Consider the following 27,157-nt stretch of genomic DNA (forward strand, 5'->3'; position numbering starts at 1 on the left):
AAACATAGCCATTAAACAAACACTTAACACAGTTCATTATTATGTTACTTTTATTTCTAGATTTAATGTCATTAGAATATACTCTTTACTAGTTATACTAATTGGAGTGCTTTCAGCTTGAGTCAAAAACTATGTTGTCTTCTCTGACAAGAAATCTGGTGGTAGTAAGTCTTCAGTGTTGGTTAATGCAGAGAAATGGCCTCATTAAGGAGGCAGGTGTACCCGATGTTTTTCTCTTCCATTTTCCCACAGCTGAGTCTTTTCCTATTTGCAGACTACATCAATAATTCCAAGCAGTACATCACGTTAAAGCAACATCTAAAGGGAAGACAGCCGTCTCTTTCCTGTGTCTCTGTTTACCAGATGTTTCCTCGAAGACCCCTCACCCAATTTCCTGTTAATTCTTGAAGTCATAGGAGAGCCAGCAGTTCATCAAATTAGGGATTTTCTTGGTTTTTACATTTTAATTTCCTAAAATATGTTATTTATTTATTTTTAGAGGGGGGAATGGAGGGAGAAAGAGAGGGAGAGAAACATTGCTGTGTGGTTGCCTCTTGCATGCCCCATACTGCCCACAGCCCAGGCATGTGTCCTAGACTGGAAATCAAACTGACAAGCCTTTGGTTCACAGACCTACACTCAATCCACACCAGCCAGGGCTTGTTTTTGATTTAAAGAAGCGGGAAGGAGATGTGAATGAATAGTGGGCAGGCAGCAACAATGTCTGCCATATTTTTTTTCAGAAATTGTATATATATATTCTCAGAAAATATATTGTTTCTACAGTTTCTTATTTGTCTGATGAGATTAACCACCTATTTATTCATGTCCCTTTTTTCTTTTAAGACTTTGAACATGCTGATAATAGTTATTTTAAATCCCCACCTGCTAATTTTAATATATGGGTCATCTCACAGTGTCTATGAACTGCTTTTTGTTTCTGTGCGCGTCTGTTCACTTGAATTTTTGTCAGACATTGCGGATGTCTTATTTTTGAGAGTCTGAATTTTATAGTGTCTTCCTTTAGAGGAAAAATAAAGAGTGTTTTAGCAGGCAGTTAATTTACAAATTGATCAGATTGACTTTTGAAGCTTTGTTAAAGTTTGGAACGGTCATGTTTCCCAGCACTAGGCAACTTTTTGGTCTCTGGCTGATATTCTGTCTGCACAGGCATAAAAACTGCAGCTTCTGTTTTTATACACCATCACCCAGTTTCTCACCATGAGACCACCACCGAGCCAACTCATAATTATTGCTGTTTTGATTTTGTGCTTTTGCCACCTGGAAATGTTTCTGTCTTTCTATCACGCACTGTAATATGTTTAAAAATAAATGAGGTTATAAGCTGTCCAGCATTTCTCTGTGTTTGGAACAGGAGATGAAGTGTAGGTCAGTTCAGTCCAATGTATTCCCAGAGGTCTGCTTAAATTAATTTTTTAACTGCATCTGTGATAAATGCTACCAAGAAAGGCTTAGCGTAGAAAAGAGGAACCTGTGTGTGTTTGAAGGGTAGAGATGCAAAGGAGTAGTCCCCGAAGAAGGGATTATTTTAAAGGGAGATCTGAAGGTGTATAAGCAACACTTTCATGCAGATGGAACAACGTATGTGGAGTTCCTGAGGAAAGATGGAGCTCTGAACGTTTCAGTACCTGAAAGAAGGCTAATGAAATTGAAACTCAAAAAACAAGGAGGCAGTTGTTCTAAAATGAGATATGATGAGGCAGACAGGTGCTAGATTAGGAAGGACCTCGTGGGCTATGTTAAGATATTTGGATTTTATTTTTATTTCCCCATATCTTCCCTTTCCTCTATCCATTAGTTCAGGCAGTATAATATTCTCTAACATGCGTATTCACATGTAAATGTAACATGTTAACAAGTTGTTACAACTGCTATGCTACTGTGCAGGGGTAGATGCTGCTTCCATCCTTTCTAAAAATACAAGTAAATATCCGATTATGAAACAATTTGAGGTACAAGGTTTTTTTCCTAAAATAACACTTTCAAGTAAACAAGATATTTTTATAGAAAATCTGAGAAAATTAGAAAGCTTATTTATCTACAATAGGCTTTTTGTAGTTCCTTTAACAGACCATTTTTAGTATGTTATGGACTACCAGTTTATTCATACAGATTTATGCCTTTGTGCCTTACAATTATTCAAGCTAAGATTTAATATATCTAAAATAACCTGGCCCTTTCTGAAAATCTACTTAATGAAGCTTTTGAAGGCAGAAGTATGCACATGCATATTTATTATGCTGGGCGAATAGAGATTACTTTTACCTTCACTCTTTGGAAATCCAGTTCAGAAATCATAGACACATTATGAAGTGTAAACCTTTGAGGTCCCTTATGGCCACAGGTATTTCCTGTAATGAAAGGTGTCAGTGCACTAAGTGTGGAGTAGCTCCTACGACAGCCATGAGCATCGGTCTTTTGCAACTTTCATGCTCTTGTATTTTGGCCATTGTATTGGGAGGTTTTCAGATTTGAATGGCACATGTGGATGGGAAAAATTTTCTCAGTATTAAAAATCATAGTGCTAGTTATACCAAAATAATAAAATATGAAAATCTCTTATTTTTCTTTCTGTTAAGGAAAACTCCTTTAAATATATATATATATATATATATACACACACACATTAAACTTGCCTGTCATACTGAAAATAGAATTGCAGCAGAACTTTTGAACTAGCTTGGTTGAAAATTCCTTTCACACAAAGGACAGTGAGAAAAGTACAGGACGAATTCACCATAGTAATATAAGTTATATGCTTTAAGAAATGCTTCAAACTCTTAAGTTTTTCAAATTGAAACTTTTCAAGAATACATTTAATCTAACATCTGTGAGTTTTAATTTTAATCTTATGAAAACCTTTGTTGTTTTGGTACTTATGGATGGAGAAAGACCCCGAAGTCTCAATTTGACTTTATCTAAATGTTACAGAATTTTAAAAACTTGGCCAGCATCATAAGCAAGGAGGCAGGTGTAAATACCACTGAACAATTCTATGGAAGATTCAGGGCATTTGAAACAGAGGGTGAACAGTGTGTAAATGAGCTTAATGGTGACTACATTGTCTTTGTTTTTATTTGCAGTAGTTATGATGATTAATGAACCACTGTTTCAGTCCTCAGTGTCTTACTTTCTGTTTTTTTGCCAAGTTAAGGGATCGTTTTGATGTAAAGAACATTTGTTCAGTTTCCTGAAACTATAACAATTCCAAGTTGGCAGACAGAGAGAGCAAACACGTAATTGTATTGCGTGGTGAACCCTGCTAGCGTGGGGACAGGAGAGGACCTGGGCCCAGCTCCACCCTCTGGGTTTACCCCAGGCTGTCTGGGCTAGGGAAACCCCATGGCTCCACATTAGTGATTTTTCTCCTTTTCTTGTCAACTACATGGATGGACTTTTTTTTAGGTAAATTTATCCAGAGACTCGCTGGTAATTTTGGCCAAGTAAGGGTCTATCGTCAAAACCATCAGTATTCTCAATATTTAACGATTGTAAACCAATTGGCATTATCCAGTCAGAAACAAAGCAACCACACACAAAAACAGGACGGCTGTGCTGGCCAGTGCCACTAAAGGACAGCCCTGTTTAACAGCCTGTTTCACTGCCTCAGTCACATTAAGAATGGTTTGGATTCCTGTGATCTTGTAGCCAGCTATTTTTCATGGAGAAATAAAATGTTTCAAGATAAAAAAATCCATGTGAAAGAATATTAGTTGTTATTTTTTTGGTATCAACTACTAAGAAGTTAATAATTCTGGTGAGACGCTTGAGGTCAGTGACCCGATCCCATTAATCTTTGAGACTTCAGCTACTGTCACAGTGCTGGACACCGTGGCACAGCGTGAACAGTCTCCATCATTGTGGAAATAGGCCATCGTTCTGTCCTCTTGGAATTAAGAATAGATCCAGAACTCTCAAATGAAAAACAAGTGGCTAATGTATTGCTGTGTGTAGCTCATCCTTAAATATGTGAAAATGGCAGATATTTATGTTTGTAAATGTTAAATTACAATTCTCAGAATCTCAGTAAATTTCTGAACTAGTCCTGAACTTAACATTAGTATAGTTAAGGTCAACTTCTGAAAGCTTTGTCAGTGTTCACTGATATTTAGATTCACGAGTCAAAGAGGTTCAAAAGAAAAAGCAATCTAACTATAAGGAACTATAAAATGTTAGCTCAGTTTACTTTTTGGAGTGGTGGGGAATTTTGAACACTGGGAGGCAGCCCTGTGATATACAATAACTCACCTTACAGAAAAAATTTCTGTGTACAAACATGAGTTACAGAATATTACAAAGGCTTATATTACAAAGACTAATTGGAAACCTGAGGGTGAAGAGGCAAAATGTTTTTTAGCTCACTACTGACATTGATAGACGACAGGGAAAATACTGCTGTGAATATGCTACATTGTAATTTTTGTTTATTATTTTCCTGATCAGGAACCTCTCACTGAAATTAACGAAAGACATCGATCAGGAAGCCAGGTGCTCCCACATTAGCCGCATGCCCAGCAGTCCATCTGCAGATTGGCCCCTGCAAGGCGTGGAAGAGAACGGAGGCATAGATTCTCTGCCTTTCAGACTGATGCTACAGGACTGCACAGCTGTCAAGACATTATTATTAAAGATGAAGAGAGTTCTGCAAGAGGTAATAGTTTATTCTGCAATTAATGTCTTCCAGTGCTAGTTGACAGTGAAGTCTGTAGGCCTGTGTAGTCCTCGGTTCTGTTACTGTTACAGGATAAACTCCCAGAAATTCAGTTCTTTTCTCCAATGCAGTAAAGAACTATACATCAGTGAGTCTGTTAGCGTGTAAGCAGGGTTTACTGGTGGTACATTCTCATGAGAGAGAAGGGGCCTAGTTAAGGTGCCTGGGGGTGGGGTCAGGAAAGGAATAGGTTCAGGGCAAAGCAGGATAAGGGTGGCCAAAGGCCAGGGTGTCAGGTGCAGGGGTGGTGATAGCCAGGGTAACAAGTGTGTACCTGGCCAGAGGCCAAGTGGCCTGAGGTCGTGTGGCCAGAGAGCCAAGAGCACCAAGCCCCAGGGTCCTTTGTTCTGAGGACTTAAATAGTGGGTGGGACAAGGATTGAGGGGGTTACAGATAAAGGTGATTCCAGCTTTCTTTGGGGGCAAGGGGTTGCATGGATACCCAGAGGTGTCAATGGGCTTCTTCCTTTGGACACTATGGTCCCCTTCTGGCCTTTCAGGCCTTGGGATCAAAGCCCAGTTTCAAAGGCTTTCTTTCCCATATAGTGGAGATGATAACATAGAATCCCAACGACTGCCCTCCTCCCATGTCAGCAGGTGCTTCCTGGGATGGTGGAGCACCTGGCAGTATCACGGACCAGGCCCGGGACCGCCGCATCAGTGGGCGGGACAGGCCTCCCTCCTCCTCACTGCCTTGCTCTGCTATCTGTCCTCCCTCACATGACTGATTAACTGCATGACACTGGACAGGGGTCAGGTGTCGTTTGGAGTTTAGTTTGTCTCATATATTAAATGAAGGATTTGGAGTTCTGCCTTGGAGGTACTCTTCAGCTCTGAAATTTTAATGTGCTCTGAAGAAATTAAGAAAGAATAATTGATACCAAGACTGGGAAAAATCAGGTAAAAAGAAATAGGCATTGGCTGCTGTTTATATATGCTACTATAGAGCTAAATAGAGACATATTAAATGAACTTCACTTCAAAGATATGGAGGCTTATTTATACAATACGCTAAAAGTTTAGTCATTTAGTTCCACTAGAAACGAACCCAGTGAAATGGAATCTGGATGTCTGACTGGTGTTTCCCCGTCAAACACAGTCACCCCACAGCCTGGTGCACAGGACGAGGAGTGGGGCCCGAGAGGGCGTAGGAGACCCTTCCACCTTTACGTCCCGGAGCCAGCTGTTCTCTACATTCAAGTGTGTTAGGGCTGTACTTTTGCAACCATCCCACTGGTTTTCTGTCAGGGATTTTTATAAAAAGTGTATGCATTAGCATACACTTCAAGACAACAGTCTCAGATTTCTGACTTCCGGTTTAGTGAATTTTTGGTATATACCATTGTCATTCATTTGATTTCTCTTTGTGGATAGGGGATACTCAACCATAGTGTGAAAAGAGCAATCAATAATATTATGGTTGACCTTACAATGATAACCACTGCCAATTGCTTTTCTCACACTTTGATAATAAGAGTGCTGGCTCCTACCACTAGAGGCCACAGTGGAATCAGGAAGAGAGAAGCATGTTTAGGAAAAGTGATTTCCACAGACTGTGGAAGACACTCAGTCACGTGTTATTCGCCCTTTAAAGCAAAAGCTGTCAGAGACCTCTCTATCTCATACTGTTATGGAACAGATGGGGCGGGGGGGCAATTATTGGCCCACCCAGGGATGCCAAAAATTGTTACAGAACAGATACACACACAGGGACAAGGCGGTTACAATATACTATTACCGAAAGGACCCCCCACTAGGTTCATTTGTCCACCGCCTTAGGAAAGATGTCTTTCAATGCCAGAGATTTGTGAAAAGGAAAGGAAATGTTTATTTAAAGATACACAAACTTAAAGTAGTGACCTAATATATTCATTAAAATATCTAAGTCCTTTTGGATACCCACAGACACCCACAGTGCTTCCTTCTCCCCTGCCCTAATTTGGGGTACCATAACTCAGGAAAAGAAGCAGGTGTCCATGATTCAGGCCACCAGCACCATCAGTTATGTTGCCATCTAGACAGGATCTCTGATTAATACAAAGCCATGTGGCACCTTCTCATTGCCTACTGGCAAGAGCTCTTTTACCCTTCTTCCAGGCAAAGTCTCTCCTGCTTCCCAGGCCATGTGGCCAAAGAGAGCACCCCAAAGCTGCATGGTCCTCTTCTACCAAAGCTGCAGGGGTCCCCACTCTGGCCAAAACCACATGGTCCTCTTCTTTCCACCAAAGCTATGGGGAACGGGGGATCGCCACTCTGCCAAAGCCAAGTGGCAGTTCTCTGCTGAAGCCACGTGGTGATTCTCTTCACCCAAGCTATGTCGCTCCCCACTCTGACAAAACCATGTGGATCTCTCCTTCAATGGCTGCTGTGTCTGGGTTTAAATCCTCCAGCCAGTCTTCCTCTGCAGCCCCATTTCTGACTCCTCCCACAATTGGCTACACTTGCCAGCACTCTCATATCTTTCCAGCTTTACTGGGCTGCCATAGTGGGTCCGGGCAGGTATGGCCCCATGTCGTGGAACCAATAACCTCCAAGCTCTCATGCAGGTGCTGTAACTTGGGGGACCTGCCCTCAGTTAGATCTTGTGGAAAAGTTCCTTTCCATCCCCCTGGCTCAGAGCATGGCCACAGCTATTTAACATATCTATGCAGCCAGTTAAAGGTTATAGATATGTTAAATTACCATGCCAGAGAGGTTAGCTGCAAAACTGTTGCTGTACAAAACAGCTCTCAATGGCCCTGCTCCATTTGTCCCTTCCCCCAACTCACACCTGTTAAGGGGAAGGGTGAGGACATCTTATATAATATTTCCTGGATACCTTGAGTTCTGGACCCCATTCCAAATCCCTTTTGGGGGCCCTCTTCTTGGCTGCACCTTATAATAATACCAGTTACAGTTATTGGGTGGTCTCTTTGTCTGGAATATATGCAGTGATGTGCATCAGTGGTGTGCTTATACTTGGTCACTGAATTTCAGGAATGGTAAGAACTGGCAGTTAACACAGGCATAGAAAATTGTATACATTCTCAATGAAACAAAGTATATTTTTAAAAGTGTAATCAGAACCCAAACCTCATTTTCTATTTATTTTATTACATTTAACTATTAACTATATATATGAGCTTATTTGTATCTATTGGGTGTATATATGGAAATTCTATATAATAGCTACTGTGCATATTGCCCAACTGTAGAATCAGTCGGGCCATTTTGGTTCCTTAAAATCAGCCACATGGGAGTATTATGCCACAGAAATTGGCAAATTCTATAAATTAGGGCATTTAATTTTTGCTGAGCCTTTTGTTAAATATTTACCAACACACCACTATCTGATGACTGCACCATTTCTACATAAGCATCTTCCTGCACTTGTGGGATCTCCCTGACCTTTGGCTTAACATGTAGTCTGAATCTCTTTGAACAGGGCAAACTTAACAACAGCTGTTATATTAAAAGATCATCAATAAATCAACAACTGTCAGCAAGGATGTAAAGAAAGTGGAACTGATTTGCACTGTTGATGGGAATGCAGACTGGTGCGGTCACTGTGGAAAACAGTATGGAGATAGTTCAAAAATTAAAAATGGATCTGGCTTTTGACCCAGCAATCCCACTTCTGAAAATATATCTGAAGAAATCCAAAACACTAATTTGGAAGAACATAAGCACCCCTATGTTCATTGCAGCATACTTTATAATCTCCAAGATAGGAAAGCATTCCAAGCATCCATCAGTAGATGAGTGGATAAAACAACTATTTCACATTTACACAGTGGAATACTACTCAGCTGTAAAAAAAAAAAAAAATTAATTCTTTGTGACAAAATGGGTGGACCTGGAGAACATAATGCTCAGTTAAATAAGCCAGTCAGAGAAAGACAAATACCATGTGATTTCACACATACATGGAATCTAATGAACAAAGTGAACTAATGAGCAATAGAGAGACAAATTCATACATAAAGAGCAGGATGACAGCTAAGGGGGTTAGGAGGATGGTGGAAGGATTGCATAAAAAAGGAAGAAGAACTCATGGGCATGGAAAGCAGTGTGGTGGTTGTGGCAGGAAGGGAGGTATAAGGGGACTAAATGGTAATAGAAAAAATACAATAAAATAAGATATTAATCTTAAAGTTGGTAACGTTAAACTATTCAACTTTCTACATCTTTCTTTAGTCTAGATTTTAATTTAAAAAAAATAATACAAATAAAGAGAAGTAGAAGAACTCACAGGAAGAGCCAGGAGGCTTTTTCAGGGCACTCAATTCACTACCAAGTCAATATTCAGAATATATTGAGGTTGTTTTTATACTTATGTGTTTTAACTTACCTGTTTTTCTCCATGAAAAAGTATTTGAAGAAACTGAAGAGAATTGATTTTTAAAGCAGACGTGTGTACAATGAGCAATAATCACAGTTGTTTGTTAAGCCCATTCAGAGAGCAGGAGTCTTAAATTTTTTATGGTCAACAAGAAAAGCAGTATTATAGTTAATGTAGACAAGTGTTCTAGTAATAAGAGGTTCATACAGGATGCCTTTAAATAAAGAGGTTTATTGAAATATTATTTAAACCAGAATTTTCAATGGTATAAAGGTACATATCATTTAAACTAGGAATTATCAGTGGTATAATGGTAAAATGGTATTTTCACTTCATTGCTATGTTTGAGTTGAATACTAACAATTAACTTTACTTTTAAAATATCATTTTAATATAGAACAGTAATGTTTATTCCTATTTTATGAACTTATTTTGTTGCATAGTAGTCTGATTTTAATATACATATTATTTTTTAACTGCAGAAGAACTCAGTGTCATGCTAGAATATGCTCAGAATTTTGCCTAATGGTATTCAGTTGACATATAGGATTTTAATTTTAAGATGGATCAAGTGTGAATAATCCGAATGAAATCTCACACTCTGATGTTGCCCCCTTTTTTTGAAAATCAGTTGCTGTTATTAAAATGCACATATGTATTCCCAACAACACCGGACATCACAAACATCAACTCCTTACATTAAAAAATTGACTTAGGTCCCTTAGAAATTATAGTGTCACTGTATTCTTTAATATTACTGATAGAAGAATTGACTCTACCAAAGGGGATTTTTTTTCTGGTTAATGTTTTAAAACATGATTCTGTTATCTATATAAAAGAGGATATTTAATATCTTCACAGATAGTTTCTATTATAATGTTCCCTTTTATTTTGTTCTGTTATTTTACAAGGGTGTCAAACTCATTTTCACGGGGGGCCACATCAGCCTCGTGGTTGTCTTCAAAGGGCCGGATGTAATTTTAGGACTGTGTAAATGTAACTACTCCTTAACTAGGGGCAAGGAACTCGGCACTGCCTCCGGTGGAAACAAGGCAGAGAGCTGGATTTGCTCTCTCAAGCCTTGTGTTTGCCACCTGTGATTTAAAGCCTGAGAATAATTCTTTTTGGTTTTCAGTTCCTCCCTCTGTATTCTCCTTTCTACCCTCTTAGTCACTCTTTTTGTGTAAAATTAGCACGTATTTTTACAGCTGAATAGTTTTCTCCTCATTTATTCTGATATACATTGACATCCAAAAGCCTCTTTTAATTTTGTATTGTCTCTTTCCTTTTAAGGCCAACTACAAAGTCTTCCTATAAATATAATTCACTTAAATTCTTTGAAGTTTTCCTGTGAACCTTATTAGGAATTCACTCTATCAGACAAAAGCCCCATGCCACACTCACAGATCTCTTTAAGATAAGCCTGTCTTTAACTTGAAATAGCTGATAGACAATACTTTACGATTTTATAATTTTAATTGTCAGTTGGTAGGAATTTTGAGACATACCCTAAAACCTTCCACTACTCCTTTTGAGGACAAACTACGTGCTCTGCAGCACTTGAATAGATTCAGTGCTTTATTATGCAGACCAAGTTAGAGCGCTGTTGTGAACTCTTACAAATTGTTGTTAGGGTTTAATTTCTCCACCCCCCCATTTTTAGAATAATGTAAGTTAAAACACGTAACATACCACTGTCTTCATACACAGCAATGGACCCCATTGTGTGTCCCCTGGGAAACCTGAGGTCTTAGATTTGCTGAGAATGGGTGGGTTTCTGGATAAGAATATTCTGTCTACACAAGGTCTGGCTCTTTGTGAGGGGATAAAACTATTCTGGAAAATAGATATGAAGGGGAGGTTTGTATAATTCCATGACTCCTTTGCTGTGTAAGCAATCTTAACCTTGACCAGTTCTCTGGGAGAGTTGGAGAAGTTAGAGAACAATTCTTCCCTGACCCCAGCCCCATCTCACTCACAGGGTCCCATTGAAGGCAGTGTAGCAGAATGGTGAAAACCATGGGTGTGTGGGATCATCGAGATTTACAGACGACTCTCACTTTGCCACTGGCTAGCTGGCACAAGTTCCTTAAGGTTTCTGAGTCTCTATTTCGTCACAGGCAACATTACTAACTATCTCATTGGGTTATTTGGATAATTAACCAATAAAGTGTGTGTAACGAGTTACCACAGTGGGAGTGTGGGGTAGGTACTCATGAGCATGAGTCACTGCAGTGATCTCATTTGTGTGATTATTACTGGGATTCAGTAGGTGGACAACATTTGGAATTTCTTAAACACTTGGACATATACCAGTAAATTTTCTTTAATAGGACAGTCTTATATTTGTAGAATAATTCAGTATTAATCATTGTTAATAAGAGCTATAGTGGCTGAAACTAAAAATAGAAGTATTGTTGCTATATATGCTTTTCTGAATTTTCAGTTGTGGCAGCATATTTGGCCTGGCAATTTCTGGCAAAAGAGTTATTACATGTCAATTAAGTTTCCTGTTTACAGTCAGTATATAAGTAGGATTTTTTCTGAGTGAGAAATCATGGGGACCATGGGGTAGCAGTTGAGAGAGAGAAAAGGGAAAAATGTGTGACATGTTTTGGAAGCCATGTCAACAGTACTTGCTAGTGAATTGGACACTGGGTGACAGAAGGTGCTATTTGCATAATGGGCAGATGTCATTGTCATTTTTGGAGCTTGGGAAGAGTAGGAAAGGCTGAAAGTAAACAAGTGTTCTGTTTTGGCCAGGTTAAGGTTGGGATGCTTGTTTAAAACACTTATTTCAAGCATATGTCAAGTAGAAATTTGAATTCATGTGTCTGCAAACCTAGAGATATCAGGGTTGAGTGTTCATGATTGAATACATTTGATTTAAAGCTATCGGAGAGACAGCTTATATCTAAAACCGGGGTGAGATACTCCAGTGTCCCAAGACCAGGTAATCAAGAACCAGAGTGTCCAATAAGACAGGGAAGAACACTGAGAGTGAAGAGTTGAGAACCTATGAGAAAACATTGCTTCAAGAAGGCCAACTTAAGGGGAGAGGTAAGCATGATAAGACAGGATAAGCAGTCATACACTGGTCAATTCCAAATCCTGTTACCTAGGTTTTATGAATTTCAATACCTAATATAACCTAGTCAGTGTTAATTTATAATATAAACCAAAGCCTAAAATAGAAATAGTAACCATTTCCGGCTGGTGCCCAGTCAGCATATTAATTCATTTGTTTACAAGGCGTCGATGTATGCATTTTAAGGGTGTGAAAATGAATAATGCATGTCTTGAAAGAATTTTTAAAATATCTTTTCAAATAAAATATGTTTTAGTTTTGTAGAGAGACGGTAGGTTAATTTATTAGGCTAATTAACAATGATAACCAAAAGTTCATTTTATGTAAGAGCAATAAATACATATAATAAAATAGTACCCTCCACAGTGAGGTATTATGCTTCTTTTAAAAGTTTTGATTTACATTACTTAAGATTATTACTTATATCACAAAGGCATTCTAGCATAGTGGTCATGATATAGTAGTCTATACCAGAACAAACTGCTCAAATTTGATTTTTAGCTTTCACTAGGCACATGTGACTTTGGGCAAGGTGCTTGTTCTTTCCATGAAAATCTGGTTTCTTTCAGAAATGGAATAACTAGGCAAGTACATGTTCAAAAGTACTAGATATTAGTAAGGCTTTTCCAAATTGTATACTAAATTACTCTCCCAGCAGGGGATAGTATATTTAATACAGTGCCTCATGTTTATACATCACATTTTCTGCAATGAATATTTTGTTTTCCTCTGTATCTCTCTGACTATGAAAGTTGGAGAAATATTTGGCTACTTCTTTGCTGTCAGTTTATGTTCTGATGTTTATCTGATGTGGAAATAAATAAAAGTGGAGCGGGACCACTGTGAGAAAGTATGTGCCTGTCAGTCAGAGAATTCCTTCCTGGATAAGTATATTCATGCTAGCTGCTGGTCATGTTCATTCTTTTAATGTTTATAAAATAAAAAAATCTGCAACCCACAGTATTAACAGTAAGTGCCACTCTTACTGTACCTGAATACTGTGGTTATTTGTGTTATAATCATATTCAGTGATTAGTCAAATAACCGCTAAGTGGTTTTGCTATGGATGCCTAACTTTCAATGTTCTTCATGAATCCAGCATTAATGTTTCTGTTTAATACAATTCACGTACTGTTATGTAATTATGTGAGCTACAGTTGGCATTGAGAATTTCAGGCTGCAACATAGCAGATATACAGCAGATGGCACCCTACAGGGTCTCCAGGGGGCACTTAGAGAGTTAGCACATCTGTCAGGGGAGGGAGGGAGAGAGCAGAAAGCCACTGAGCAAATGGTACCCGGAAAGCCTGCAGTTGCCTTCCTAGGAGATGCATTTTGACGGGAATATGTTTTGTTTCTGTTTGAAAACCAAAATCAAAGTAATATTTAACTACTGTGGAAATGCTGGTTTTAATTACTGAGTGTATAAAGGATGGTGGTACAGATTTAGAAAATGTAATGCAACTGCTCAAGAGTGATGCATGTTTACAGATGAGAACAAGGGTTTCAGCGCCTAGTGATTCATTACAGTGGATGCAGGGCACTTGTTCCTTAACAGTTTCATTTGGACCTGGATGGAGATGAAAACTTGACAAGTCTATTAACTTTATTTTAGCATAAGTTTACTAGTAGAAACACAGATGTTTACTATTTCAAATATACTTTTAAATAGATTGTTTTGCTATTGTTTTTAAAGTGAAAGTAGACTATACACAGAGGACTCATTATTAATAAAAACAAAATGACTCAATTTGTATTTACAACATGTGAGAAACTGAATAGACTATAGGTGACCCTTGGAAAATGCTGGGGTTAGGGGTGCTGACCCCATGCAGTCTAAAATTCACACATAACTTTTGACTCCCCAGAAACTGAACTTTTGTCTTCCCTTAGTGTCCATGGGGATTTATTCTGAGATAAAATATGGTCACCAAAATCTGTGCATGCTCAAGTCCCTTATGTAAAATGGCAAAGAAAAGCATGCAGTATGTCTTTCTGCATCTCGGGCTCCCAAACCCTGGGTGAAAAATACTGTTTGCGATCTGCAGGTGGTTGAATCTGTAGATGTGAAACATGGAAACATAGAGGGTTGACTGTCTATTTCCTGAAAAAAATCTACATATTCATCTATGGATAACAACTCAACCAAATGTTAATAAGAAAACAGTTTTATGATGTAAACATATGAGCATAGCTGGACTCCCATCAAACTTTATGTAGCAAACAAGCAGCAGGCCAGATGTGGTTTTTGTTCTATGCCCCCCTTTTTTTTAATCTTTAAAAAAAAATATTTTATTTAGCACGGGCCTGGGAATCAAGCAACCATAGTTTGATTCCCAGTTAGGGCACATGCCTGGGTTGCAGGCCAGTTCCCAGCAGGGGACACACAAGAGGCAACCACACATTGATGTTTCTCTCCCTCTCTCCTTTCCTTCCCCTCTAAAGATAAATAAATTAAAAAATCTTTAAAAAATATTTTATTTATCTTCAGAGGGGAAGGAGAGAGAGAGAGAAACATCATTGTTCAGTTGCCTTTCCGTGCATCCTGGGCCTGCAGGGAACTGGCCTGCAACCCAGGCATGTGCCCTGACTGGGAATCGAACCACGATCCTCTGGTTCGCAGGCCTGTGCTCAATCCACTGAGCTACACCAGCCAGGGCCTGTTCTATGCCTCTTAACATTACTTGAAAGAGGTGATTAAAGTATCATGGGAAGACACTGCGCATTTAAGAGTGTTAGTTTTGAAAGCTAGAATATACAATCTAAATCCCACCTCTTTACTTACTAGCTGAATGACCCTGGCCAAATTAAGCTCAGAGATACTAACTAATACTAACTGATTACTTAGGTTTTTAAGTGTGTAGGTATGCTTAAAATGCATGAAACAGTTGTTAGACACACAGCAATAGGGAATATGTGTTAGTTATTATTACCACAAAGTCTGAGGACCACTAGTGAAATAAACATCATGGATTTGCCATTAGGCAAAAACGTAAATTCAAATCTTAGATACACAACAATTAAGGAATATTATTTTATTCACGTGTATTTAATTTCCTTTATGAATATTACGTTTTCTCACATATAATAAGAGGATGTCCATTCTCATACATTTTGTCATGAAGATTACATTTAAATTGTGTTTGCCAAGGGAAAGTTCTAAATAAATGTTAGCTCCTTCTTCTCCCTTAGTGTTTGCTGAAATAAAAGTCTATTTTAAAATGATTTTCTTGCAAGGAATTCCTGTTATTGAAATGATTTTCTTAGCTTCTGTTTGCATCCAACATACAAACACTATTAGTATTTCTACATCTTCCCCCAAACAATTTAGCCTTCCCTCAAGATGGCACTTTTTAAAAACATTATTTTAATAATGTAATCTAAAGTAAAATTTTATTATTATCCACTGTTACCTTAATTATACTATGGCATTTATTTCTCATTTAGGGCTTTGTAAATATAGCTCACAGTTGGCACATTGCTTTGTTTCCTTTAACTCTTGAATATCTGCCATGGACACGTGGTTATGGATACACTGCGGACTCGCTCGGTATGTACGGAAAGTTCTGTTCAAATATGTCTCTGCTGTGTTTGAAACCTAAGGCTGTTTAAACCTGTGGCTGATTTTTTAATATGTTAGAGCTTCTTCATTTATTACACATTATTGGAAAAAAAGATTTGATGACTTGAGAAATGTCCTTGACCAGAGATAGGTCAAATTTAACCACCACCAGGGAGATAATGCAGCTTGTAAATGTTCTTGAATTGTTTCTTCTGGACATTTCTCTTTATTTAATTGATATCTAAGACTATTCATAATCCTGGAAAATTACTTAGTATCTACCAAAACTATATATATATATATATTTTCCCTTCAAGAAACCTTCAGAAAAGAAAATATTTTTTTTAACTAATAAATAGTTGACCAAAAAAAAGCACTTACCATAGGCCAAGAAACTGCTGGAATTGATTTTGGGAGCAAAAATCCTACAGATAACATCTAACTCTCTATCCATACAGCACATATAGGAATTCATTGTTGAAAGATAGTCACACAATATAGAAATGAAAATGTATATTTGAGAATATTGCTCTATTAGAGAATGGAAGAGACACCAGGATGCCAGGTGTGTGTGTGTGTTCCTGTGTGTGTGTGTGCATGTGCACAGGTTCCTGTGTGGGTTGGGGGTTGTTGAGTGTACATATTTACATGTGTTTGGTTAAGAAGCAGTATTGGAAAGGCTCTTAAAAATAGGTCCAAAAAGCAAATACCCTGTATGCATGTGGGGGTGACTTCTTTGTGAAGTCGCCCCCCACCCCGGTGCCACAGACACGAGTGAATAAATATGGCCGAGAGGTGCTGAAATCTGCTTGGGATGGAGAAGTGGGCTGTGGCCAGTTTCTCAGGGGAGACAAAGGCCAGCAGCGGCCAGTTCCTCCAAGGAGGAAAAGGACCCGAGCACCCTCTTCCATAGCCTTTTACTGGATTGTAATACACAGGAGTACAGGGCGGCAAGGATCAAACAGTAGATAACATTACAAAGAAATCTGAGGGCTTCAAAGTCTGAGTCAGTGTCTGTCAGGAAGAGAGGTGCAGAAACTTTGGGAGACATACTCATTTCCTCTCGAACCCTTATCATATGAATGAAAACACTCTTAGTAGAGTATATTTCACAGGTTTATCAGGAAGTCTTTGTGATGCCAGATTTTTCCCCAGGGCATGCTCTGACAAGGCAAGGAGCTGCACCCCTCCCCAACAGGTATTCAGGCTTAAGGGGATTAGAGCCAGGAAGCACTTCTCCCAGAGGACATGGGGACTTGGGCTATGTCAAAGCTGGGAGGGGGGTGAGAGGCCACTGCTTTGTTGCAGCCCCCCCCAGTCCTTCCATGAAGGCCTCCCAAGTGATCGAGTCTGGCTTAGGTTGCCCCCCCGCTGTGAGGGGTCTTACCCGTCATTGACTTCCGACCAAGCTCTGGGGACAGGGAGAGGAACTGAGGCAGCGTTTGCTACCAGAGACAGGCTTTGTCTCCTGCTGCTGGCATTCCAAAGCTCCTCTTTCGCCCTTAGCCATAAGGGGTAGAGATACAATTCCTAAAACCAGGCAGAGCGGTCTACAACATATGCATACTAGTCATCTGTTTGTTTGCTTCCTCCTTGTGAGATCAGATCTGGCCCTGTTAAAGATCCACGCAACCTTTCCAAAAATAATGGGATGATCCTAGATGGTACACCAAGGCATGTCTCTGTATTCACAATCTACTTCTGAGTTACGGCCTTACCTGCTTTTCTTCACTAGATTCACGTAACTGACTATTCCTGTAGGCTTTTGGCTATGACTTTCCCCTTTGTTCCCTGTGCACAGACCAGGAATAGATTACCTTTCAATGACCCAAGTCTCTCTGTCTTTTTGACTAATCCTAGGACATTTCATGTCTGTTTACTAGTTTAAGGGAATTCTTGGTTTGCCTGGCCAAATAGAGTAGGAGTGATCTGGACTCCACCTTAAATCTCATAGAGTGTCTGCTCACTCAGGGCTTATAATTTCCTAATAATCTCCACCTCCCCCCCACCACACCACACACATCTTTTTATTTAAATCACAGCCCAGTGTAAATGTTTTTTTCCTCTGACAGTTTTTCATCAACGCGTCAGACATCCGTGGTCTTTCAGCTCATCCTGCCTCCCCCTGAAACTGAACTCCTGTTCATGGGAAAATAAGCAAGCATTTAGCTTTAATTAAGATATCTTATTATAATGAGTGCTATTTTCCTTAACATTACCATTCCTGCAGCAGGTCCTGGTAGTTGAACACCTATTTTGCTGATTGTAAACTTCTTTGAGGCTTTACTAACAGTGCAGAAGGAGAGTCAGGTGGACTACCCGCCACAAGCACCCTGGCACCTGGTTACTGAGTGAGAGATGGACAGAAGTGGCAACTCCACTGCTGTCTGTCTTTATGGAATAATAACCCTATTGATTCTGTACTTTTACCCCCTTCAGATACAGGCATGTGATCATGTCGATTGCTTTTTTTTTTTTAATCCTCACCTGAGGATATGCTCACTGATTCTAGAGGGAAGAGAAGGGAGAGAGAGAGAGGGAGAGAAGTGGCCATCTGGGGCAAGTGTCATATATGCCCCAACCAGGGTCCAAAGCCCCAACCTAGGCATGTGCCCTGAGCGAGAATCAAACCCATGACTGTGGGGGCGACTTTCTTGGCAAGCCCCTCCATGTGCCATGAATGAGAGTAAACGTGACTGAGACATGATGTGATCTGCTTGGGGAGGAGAGGTGGCCATTTTCCCAGAGGGAAAAGGCTGTGAGCAGTGGCCAGTTTCTCGGGAAAAAGGCATTGAGCCCCTCCCTCCAGGGGATTTTATTGGGTTGTAATACACAGGAATACAGGACGCCAAGGATCAAACAGTAGATAACATTTGAAAGAAATCTGAAGGCTTACTATGAGTCAGAGTCTGTCAGGAACAGAGTTTTAGGATTTCCTGCTCAAACCCTTAACATATGAATGAAAGCACTCTTAGCAGAGCAGATTTCACAGGTTTATCAGGAAGTCTCTGTGATGCCAGATTTTCCCCCAGGACACGCTCTAGCAAGGCAAGGAGCGGCACCTCTCCCCATCAGGTATTCAAGCTTAAGTGGATTAGAGCCAGGAAGCACTTCTCCTAGAGAGCCTGGGGACTCAGGCTATGTCAAAGCCAGGGGGCAAGAGTCCATTGCTCTTTGTTGCAGCCCCACAAGTCCTTCCCTGAAGGCCTCCCAAGTGATCGTGTCTGGCCCAGGTTGCCCCTCGTCTGAGGGGGTCTTACCCGTCAAGGACTTCCGACCAAGCTTTGGGGGCAGGGAGAGGAACTGAGGCAGCGTTTGCTACCAGAGACAAGCTTTGTCTCCTGTGGCTCAAATTTCAGAGGTCCTAGCTAGCCCTTAGCCACAGGGGGTCGAGTTACAGTTCCTAGAACCCGGCAGAGCGGTCCACAACACATGACCTTTCAGTGTACAGAACATGCTCCTGATAACTGAGCCACAGCAGCCAGGGCCCATCTGGGTCATTTTTAGCAGGGCCTTGTGAACACCAAGAACTATTGATCAATTTAGCCACTATTACCATTTCATACTATTTAGAAATGTTTCTATACTCTGCCCTAAAAATTAAAACAAAACATCGGAACACAAAGTAACATAGCTTCTGCCCTCCAAAAGTATGCTGTGTATTTTTAAGCTAAGTAATATGAATGAAATGGAGTGAATATTCAGTAATAATAAGTCACTGTGAAAAATGAGATCCATTTTTGGCAATTTTTAAAATAGTATTAGTATCCCAAATTGTGTCTAAAATATTTATTTAAAAGTAAAAATGGCTCTGGCCAATGTGGTGCAGTGGTTTGAGTCCTGGCCTGCTAATCAAAGAGTCCCTAGTTCAAGTCTCAGTCTAGGGCACATGCCTGGATTTCGGGCCAGGTCCCTAGTAGGGGGTGCGTAAGAGGCAACCACACATTGATGTTTCTCTCACTTTCATTCTTCCTCCTTTACCATCTCTAAAAACAAATAAAGAAAATCTTAAAATAAAAGAAAATTGATGGTAGGATGGGGCAAAGGTAAATAACAAGGAAAATCCAGATATAGTTTATTTTACACTTGGTTAGGACAAGTTCAAATGTACTTACATCATTAACTTAAGACTTTAGGAAGCAGCTCTGGCTTGTGTAGCTCAGTGGATTGAGCATGGGCCTGTGAAACAAAGGGTTGGTGGTTCGATTCCCAGTCAGGGCACATGCCTGGGTGCAGGCTAGGTCCCCAGTAGGGGACACATGAGAGGCAACCACACACTGATGTTTCTCTCCCACTCTTTCTCCTTCCCTTCCCCTCTCTCTAAAAATAAATAAATAAAATATTTTAAAAAAAAGACTTCAGGAAGCAAAGTAAAGGAAGTTTAAGATAGTAAGAAATATGGGTGAAAAAAAGAGACTTACCAATCAGTAAGTAATAAAATGTTATCTGGCTTGTGAAAGGTATAATTTTGGGGGGAAAATGATGCCTTTATTCAGAATCTAAATGAAGAGAGATGGGTATAATAAAACATTTTTAAAATAAGATATTTTAGTGTAAAATATGATATTTTAATTGTGCCTATATTTCTTAAAATATTTTGTTTTATTGACTAACTGCTTGAGCTTTGTGTTTCTTTTTTAGATTCTATATTAGGCTTGTATGTGGTATTTTATTTCATAAGCCCCTTACTATAACCTGTACAGTTTGATATATACAGAGGACCATAGTCTTCTGTTTAGTTTTTCCACAGATATTCATTTAATAACAGTCTCTGAGGCTACAAAAAAACGAATGGAAAGGGAGGAAGGAAGATTAGAAGGAAGGAGGAAAGACAGGACTTGCTGTCAGAAAAGACATATACATGTTTCTCACATTCAGAAAATAAAGTCAAGCTTAAAGCCTGAAGTGTAGGGGGTAGCACACCAATAGTCTTACAATGGTGATCAATAACTAGATCCCTCAAATTTTATGTGTGGAAGTCCTAACCACGTATGTGACTGTATTTGGAAATAAGGCCTTTATAGGAATGACCAAAGTTATAAGGATGGGTCCCTTATCTAATATGACTGGTGTCCTTATACTAAAAGAGAAAGTCACTAGGATTACACCTACACAGAGGAAATTTAGACACAGACCAGAGAGAAGATCCTGTGAAGATAAAGAAAGAAGATGGTCATATGGAAGCCAAGGAGAGACCTCAGGAAAAACCAAATTTCCCAACTCTTTAACGTTGGACTGCTGGTCTCCAGAATTATGAAAAAAATACATTTCTGTTATTTAAACCACCCAGTCTGTGGTATTTTGTTATGACGGCTTTAAAAAGCTCTTATAACAGCCAACATCCCAAAGAGAAGGAACCAAGCCAAAAGCAGATTCGATACAGGGAGCCCGATGGCTTCTTCTGTTGTACTAGTGCATGAAGGGCCATTGAGGAAGCGCCATAGCCTTACGATGTTGGTCAGAAAGCACATACTGGCTGCATTTTGTTACACATTCATCTGTACATGTGACAAGAAAGCTTGACACCTTTGTACTGGTGGGAAGAATGGGGCAATTTTCCCTGAATGGTTTTACTGTCAAATGGCCAAAAAGTGAAGTGAATTTTATACTAATATCTTGTACAGAAGCATGTTTTGAAAGTAGCAGAGTCCTGTCCAGAAATGAATCTGATTTCCCTAGGTGGGCTTTACCTGGAGTCAAGATTGCTGGGGGGGATGAATGAAGGTCAGATTCAAGTGATTCGGCTTTGAGGTAATAAGAGTGTGGAGTGGGTCAGTGTCAGTGTGTATCTGGGAAAAGGGGGATCTGAAAGTTATATCAAAATTGAAATGAAGATCTTAATGACTGATTTTGGAGAAGGATTGAGGAGAAAACATGTCAAAGATTGTTCTCATATTATAAACTTGGGAAGAATAGCACTGCCCAACATTAAGGGAAAGATTCAAAATTCTATTCCTGGAGACAAAAATCGGATTTAATTTATGTTGGATTTGAGGTAGTGGTGGCTTATCCAAGTGGCTAATGCATATATGACTTACGAATGAGTCATAAATACAGAATAGGCTAGAATAAAAAGTCATGCCTCAAGTTACATGTTTATGAATTTATTTGCTTAGATATACTCAAATGTTGATGTGATTCATTATCCTTCTGTGATTCATGAAATGGGCAATGATAGGAAAAATTAAGAGAAGAGAAGAAACAAGTGGGTCTGAAGGAGGGAACAGAGGTAAGGTATATGAAGAAGCAGAGTTATTAAAAAAATCAGCCAACTCATATAGTGCTTACAATGTGCTCACATTGTTGTAAGCCATTTACAAATATTATCTTATTTAATCCTCCTGACATCCTATGATAATAGTGTTCTTAATATCACCCATATTTTCCTTCACTCGTAGGTAAGAAAATTCAGACTCAGAGTCCTTAGGTGTTTTGAAGCTAGCATCTTAAATAACCAAGAACTTTAGACTCATACTCTTAACCACTATATTATTCCACTTCTTAAAAAAAATACAGATTTGGTGAAAATAAAGGGTCAAAGAGTGGGAAAAGGGGGAAATATTCTTAAACAAAAAAAGAAAAGGTGGTCAGTCACAGATTTTCCATGAAGTAAGGAGAATAGTGTATTAGATTAGATTAAAAATGAAGTCCTTTATTTAGAAAAAGAGCATGTTAAGATAATGACAACATAGCTTTGATCTTACACTCTTAAGACTTTGGATGAAAATTTTTCAGACAAGTCAATCCTTTAAGAAGACAAATTTTGAAATGAAAGGAGGGAGGATAAATTTGATGAATGAAAGAAAGCACTGTATCTTTGGCCCAGTCCCTGGCCATGCTGATTTCTTTTCTTAAATAAATAACCTTCTTCACGTGCCACCTGTTCATGATTGATGCTTCTTGGTGTTAATATTGCCTTCCCGAAATATTTCTGTCTAATTTCCACCACTATTTTTCCACCACCAAAGCTTAAAACTCAGCCCCACTTTGACACAACTTTCTTCTTAGCCAGAGTGTTACTAAATCCTATTCTTTTCCTAAATTCCTTTCTCCCTACTTCATAATTTACTATCCATTTTATAATCGTTTTTGTTCAAATTTTTAATGCTTTACACATATGAAATATTACAGTAGACTCATAACCAGAAGCCATGTTGCAAAGTGTTTAAGAGGAGAAGCTATTAAGTCACACAGACTTGGGATAAAATCCCATCTCTGGTATTTGCATACTAGTTGCCTTTGGGGAAGTTATTTAATGTCTCCCAGTTTGTTTCCTTCTCTGTAGAATGAAGAATTAAATTAAACGATGTGAGAAAATAAATAAGTACTTCATAGTAAAATGAATGAGAGAGAGATATGAAAAGACTAGTAAGTAGTACTTCAGAGAAAAAATAGAATAACTATTATCTTTTTCCTTTCTCTTTTCTAATCCAGTCTTATTTATTGTATCATGCTATTTTTCTTCAAAAAATGCCAGTAAACCCTTTTCCATAGAAAATGAAGTCCAGCTCCTCATTCTTTATCCTAAGCTTTTCGTAATGTGGTTGTTCAGCCTTGTTTCCCAATTAATGTCTCTGGCTGCTCTGCCCTGGTCACTGTGCCCTTTTCATTATTCCCTAGATATGCACATTTTACACCCAAAGCCTTGACCTACTTTTGTCCTCCTACTCGACCTGTGTAAATTCTTAACCTTAAACTTTACCTCTTTAATCAGTCTTTCTCGATGTTCTTATTGTCTCTTACATGCATTTAATCATTCACATCCCTGCATTATAATTTGTTTTGTCAGTGCATGTGTTCTCAGCTAGAACATCTGTATTTTCATCTGTATTTCCTAGAGCACCTAGCACAACAGTAGGTAAAGGGGGGCTGAATAAATGTTCTTCAGTCCAGGAAGAAAGTTTGTAGATATTACAGAGAAGGGAAATAACTTTGTTAAAATAAATGTCAAATTTATTTTTTAAATAACTAACTACAGGTTGTTATGGAGTACTTGATTACTATAAAATTTAATCCTGATTTCTTGATTTTACAAGATAAAAAAATTGATTTATTTCTGAATTTTTAAAGCTTTGTTTTAGCAGTCTCAATAAAAAAGAAAGAAAAATAAAAGTGTTAAAATCTTAATAATCATGAAAAAAATAAATTGACACATAGGTGTACATAGATCAGATATGAAAATATTTAATTTTATAATTACTTTAGACATTACCAAATCAATAGCATAACCAACACCCATAGAAGAATCCATTATGCTAAATAACCTAAATGTGTTATACTTAGTGACAAACCCATGTTGGTTGAACTTGGAAGATAAAGATAATATCTCCCTGTAGGGCAGAGGACAAATTCATTTTGACCAGAGCCATAAATATAATGTCTCCTTCTGGGACAGTATTCAGGCAGTTTGTGAGCACTACATTTGAAAGATTGTGATTTGTTCAGTTTGGGTTCTTTAGCCGTGACATAGGTTGTATGCCATCGCACCTGGGTTGCTCCACATAGTCCCCAGGGAAATTTGGGGGGGTTGGGTGGACAAGTAGAGCTAAAGAAAACATACAGCCTGCGATATCCTCAGTAATAAAGTGCCTGTGTGCCTGACCCAAGAGTCTCAAGCCTTCTGCTAGTGAAACTGTTGTGTGCTAATTTATATTTATTGAGTAAAATCTCAGACCTTTCAGGTTCTTTTCAACTTCCATGTGCCAGATTTTCTTCTTTAAAAATAATTTAGAAATAAATTAAAATGATAAATTTATAAGTAAATGTAATACCTAAGTAAATTTAGAATTATAATTTTCATATTTCAAGATGATAGGATATAATAACATAATGCACCCATGTGCTAATACCAGAAATAAGACTTTCTAGGCCTGTGGTACCCTTTATAAGAATGCTTTCATGTGACTGTAGAAGTGGGATTGAATGAGTTCATTTATCACATCCATCCGTACTTTTTCTGCTGAAATTATTACTTTTGAGATAATTAGTGACTGTTTGCATATATTACAAGTCTTTCAATTGCCATATATTACTTATCAGACAACCTATTTGTTTATATAACATAGATTTCTTCAGGAATTCTAGTTCATGTGTCTAAAAAATAATCTTGCTTTGATTTTCCAGTTATCAGAACTGTGCACATTTTTGAATGCTTGTTTTTATATTTAATGAGAACAGATTTACTCTTAAAAGCAAATTGCAGTCATAAATATTGAATATTTTTATAAAAAGTGTATGTTTGTATATTATTATTTGCTTGTATGTATTTTTCTAGGTCTTATCTGTTTATGAAAGCCTCACTCATGAGGTTACCCAAGAAGGAATAGGGAAGTAGATGGAAACAGCTGACTATTCCTTTGAACACATCTGGGCTCACGTTATTTTCTCTTGTAATGAGAATTTATTGTTTTTTATCCTAGAAAGGCAAACCAGTAAAGTAGTTTAATGAAACAAAAATGTGGACTTTCAGCCAAGATGGAAGCATAGGTAGATATACTTTGCCTCCTTGCACAACCAAAAAAACAACACATTACAAAAAACACAACAACCCAGGATTGCCAGAAAAATTGAACTGTGTGGAAGGCCATCAACCAAGGAGTTAAAACAAGAAACATTCACCCAGACTTGTAGGAGGTGTGGAGATAGGAAGCTAGGGTGGAGATGACGTGCAGCAAGGTGGTGGCTGGAGGTCCGGGCTGCCCCACATTCACATACAGATAAACTGGGAGGAACAACTGGGAAGTGAGACAGACTGCACAAATGCAGGGTTCCAGTGAGGGGAAATAAAGCCTCAAAACCTCTGGCTGTAAACAGTCTGTGGGGTTGTTGGGGTGACAACAGTGGGACAAACTCCTGGCCTCAGAGGAGAGTTCATTAGAGAGAACCACAGGGTCCTAGAACATACAAAAACCCACCACCCGGGAAGCAGCACCAGAAGGGCCCAGTGTGCTTTTGGGTAGTGGGGGGAAGTGACTGAAAGCCAGGAAAGAGTTGAGCAAGTGACGTTGTTTCTTGTCTGATCATTCCCCCACACACAGCACCACAGAGCTGTGAAGTGAGTTGCCCTGTCCTGATAAATAACTAAGGCTCTATAACATAACAGCTGTTACAACATAACAGCTGCACTGAGTCAAAAAAAAATGGCCCAGAGACTTCTGGCCAAGATGGATGTGTAGGTAGATACACTGTGCCTTTTTGCACAACCAAAAGAAAGACAGCAACGATTTAAAAACAAAAACAACCAGAACTGATAGAAAATAGAACTGTATGGAAGTCCGACAACCAAGGAGTTAAAGGAGAAATATCCATTCAGACCAATAGGAGGGATGGAGACCTGCGCTGGATCAGAGAGGACTCACAGTTAAGTGGCGGTGGAGGACTGGGACAGGCAAAAGCTGCAGTGGCCAGCAAGGCAGCAGCTGGTGGAGTGGGCGGTCTCACATTCACGTACAGATAAACCAGGACGAACAGCTGGGGAGTGAGACAGAGCACACAACCCAGGGTCCCAGTGCAGGGAAATAAAGCCTCAAACCTCTAACAATTGAAAACACCAGTGGGGGGTTGAGGCGGCAGCGGGAGAAACTCCCAGCCTCACAGGAGAGTTTGTTGAAGAGACCCACAGGGTCCTAGAATGTACACAAACTTACCCAGCTGGGAATCAGCACCAGAAGGACCCAATTTGCTTGTGGGAAGCCAAGGAAGTGACTAAAAGCTGGCAAAGAGCAGAGCAAGTGCCATTGTTCCCTCTCGACCCCTTCTCCACCAACAGTGTTACAAAGCAGTGACGTGGTTTCCCCAGACAGGTGAATACCTAAAGCTCCTCCCCTTATACTTAGCAGGCACACTGAGACAAAAAAAAAAAATGGCCCAAATGATAGAACAGATCAAAGCTTCAGAAAAAATACAACTAGGCGACAAAGAGATAGCCAACCTATGAGATGCACAGTTCAAAACACTCGTAATCAGGATGCTCACAGAAAAGGTTAAGTATGGTCCCAAAATAGAGGAAGAAGTTGGAGGTTATACAAAGTGAAATAAAGGAAAATGTATAGGGAACCAACAGTGAGGGGAAGGAAACCAAAACTCAAATCAACAATTTGCATCAGAAAGAAGAAATAAATATTCAACTAGAACAGAATGAAGAAATAAGAATTCAGAAAAAATGTGGAGAGGCTTAGGAACCTCTTGGACAACTTTAAACATTCCAACATCCAAATCATAGGCGTGCCAGGAGAGGAAGTGCAAGAAATTGAAAACTTATTTGAACAAGTAATGAAGAATAACTTCCCCAATCTGGCAAAGGAAATAGACTTCCAGGAAGTTCAGGAAGCTCAGAGAGTCCCAAAGAAGTTGGACCGAAAGAGAAACACACCAAGGTACATCATAATTACATTACCCATGATGAAAAATAAGGAGAGAATCTTAGAAGCAGCAAGAGAAAAGAAGACAGTTACCT

The 27,157-nt window shown here is 39.0% G+C and overlaps 1 protein-coding gene across 6 annotated transcripts in view; it reads left to right on the forward strand.

The window, feature by feature from the left end:
• CCSER1 (coiled-coil serine rich protein 1) overlaps positions 1-27,157 on the forward strand; it is a 1,291,789-nt gene that overhangs the window by 426,442 nt on the left and 838,190 nt on the right. For all 6 annotated transcript variants that reach the window (XM_053666405.1, XM_053666408.1, XM_053666410.1 and 3 more), the window contains exon 6: positions 4,465-4,672. In XM_053666405.1, the coding sequence (XP_053522380.1) occupies positions 4,465-4,672 (208 nt within the window). The remainder of the gene's footprint in view (positions 1-4,464; positions 4,673-27,157) is intronic.

Source organism: Artibeus jamaicensis, unplaced genomic scaffold (assembly GCF_021234435.1).
Source record: "Artibeus jamaicensis isolate MK-2021 breed Jamaican fruit bat unplaced genomic scaffold, CSHL_Jam_final contig_452, whole genome shotgun sequence".
Classification (NCBI taxonomy): domain Eukaryota; kingdom Metazoa; phylum Chordata; class Mammalia; order Chiroptera; family Phyllostomidae; genus Artibeus; species Artibeus jamaicensis.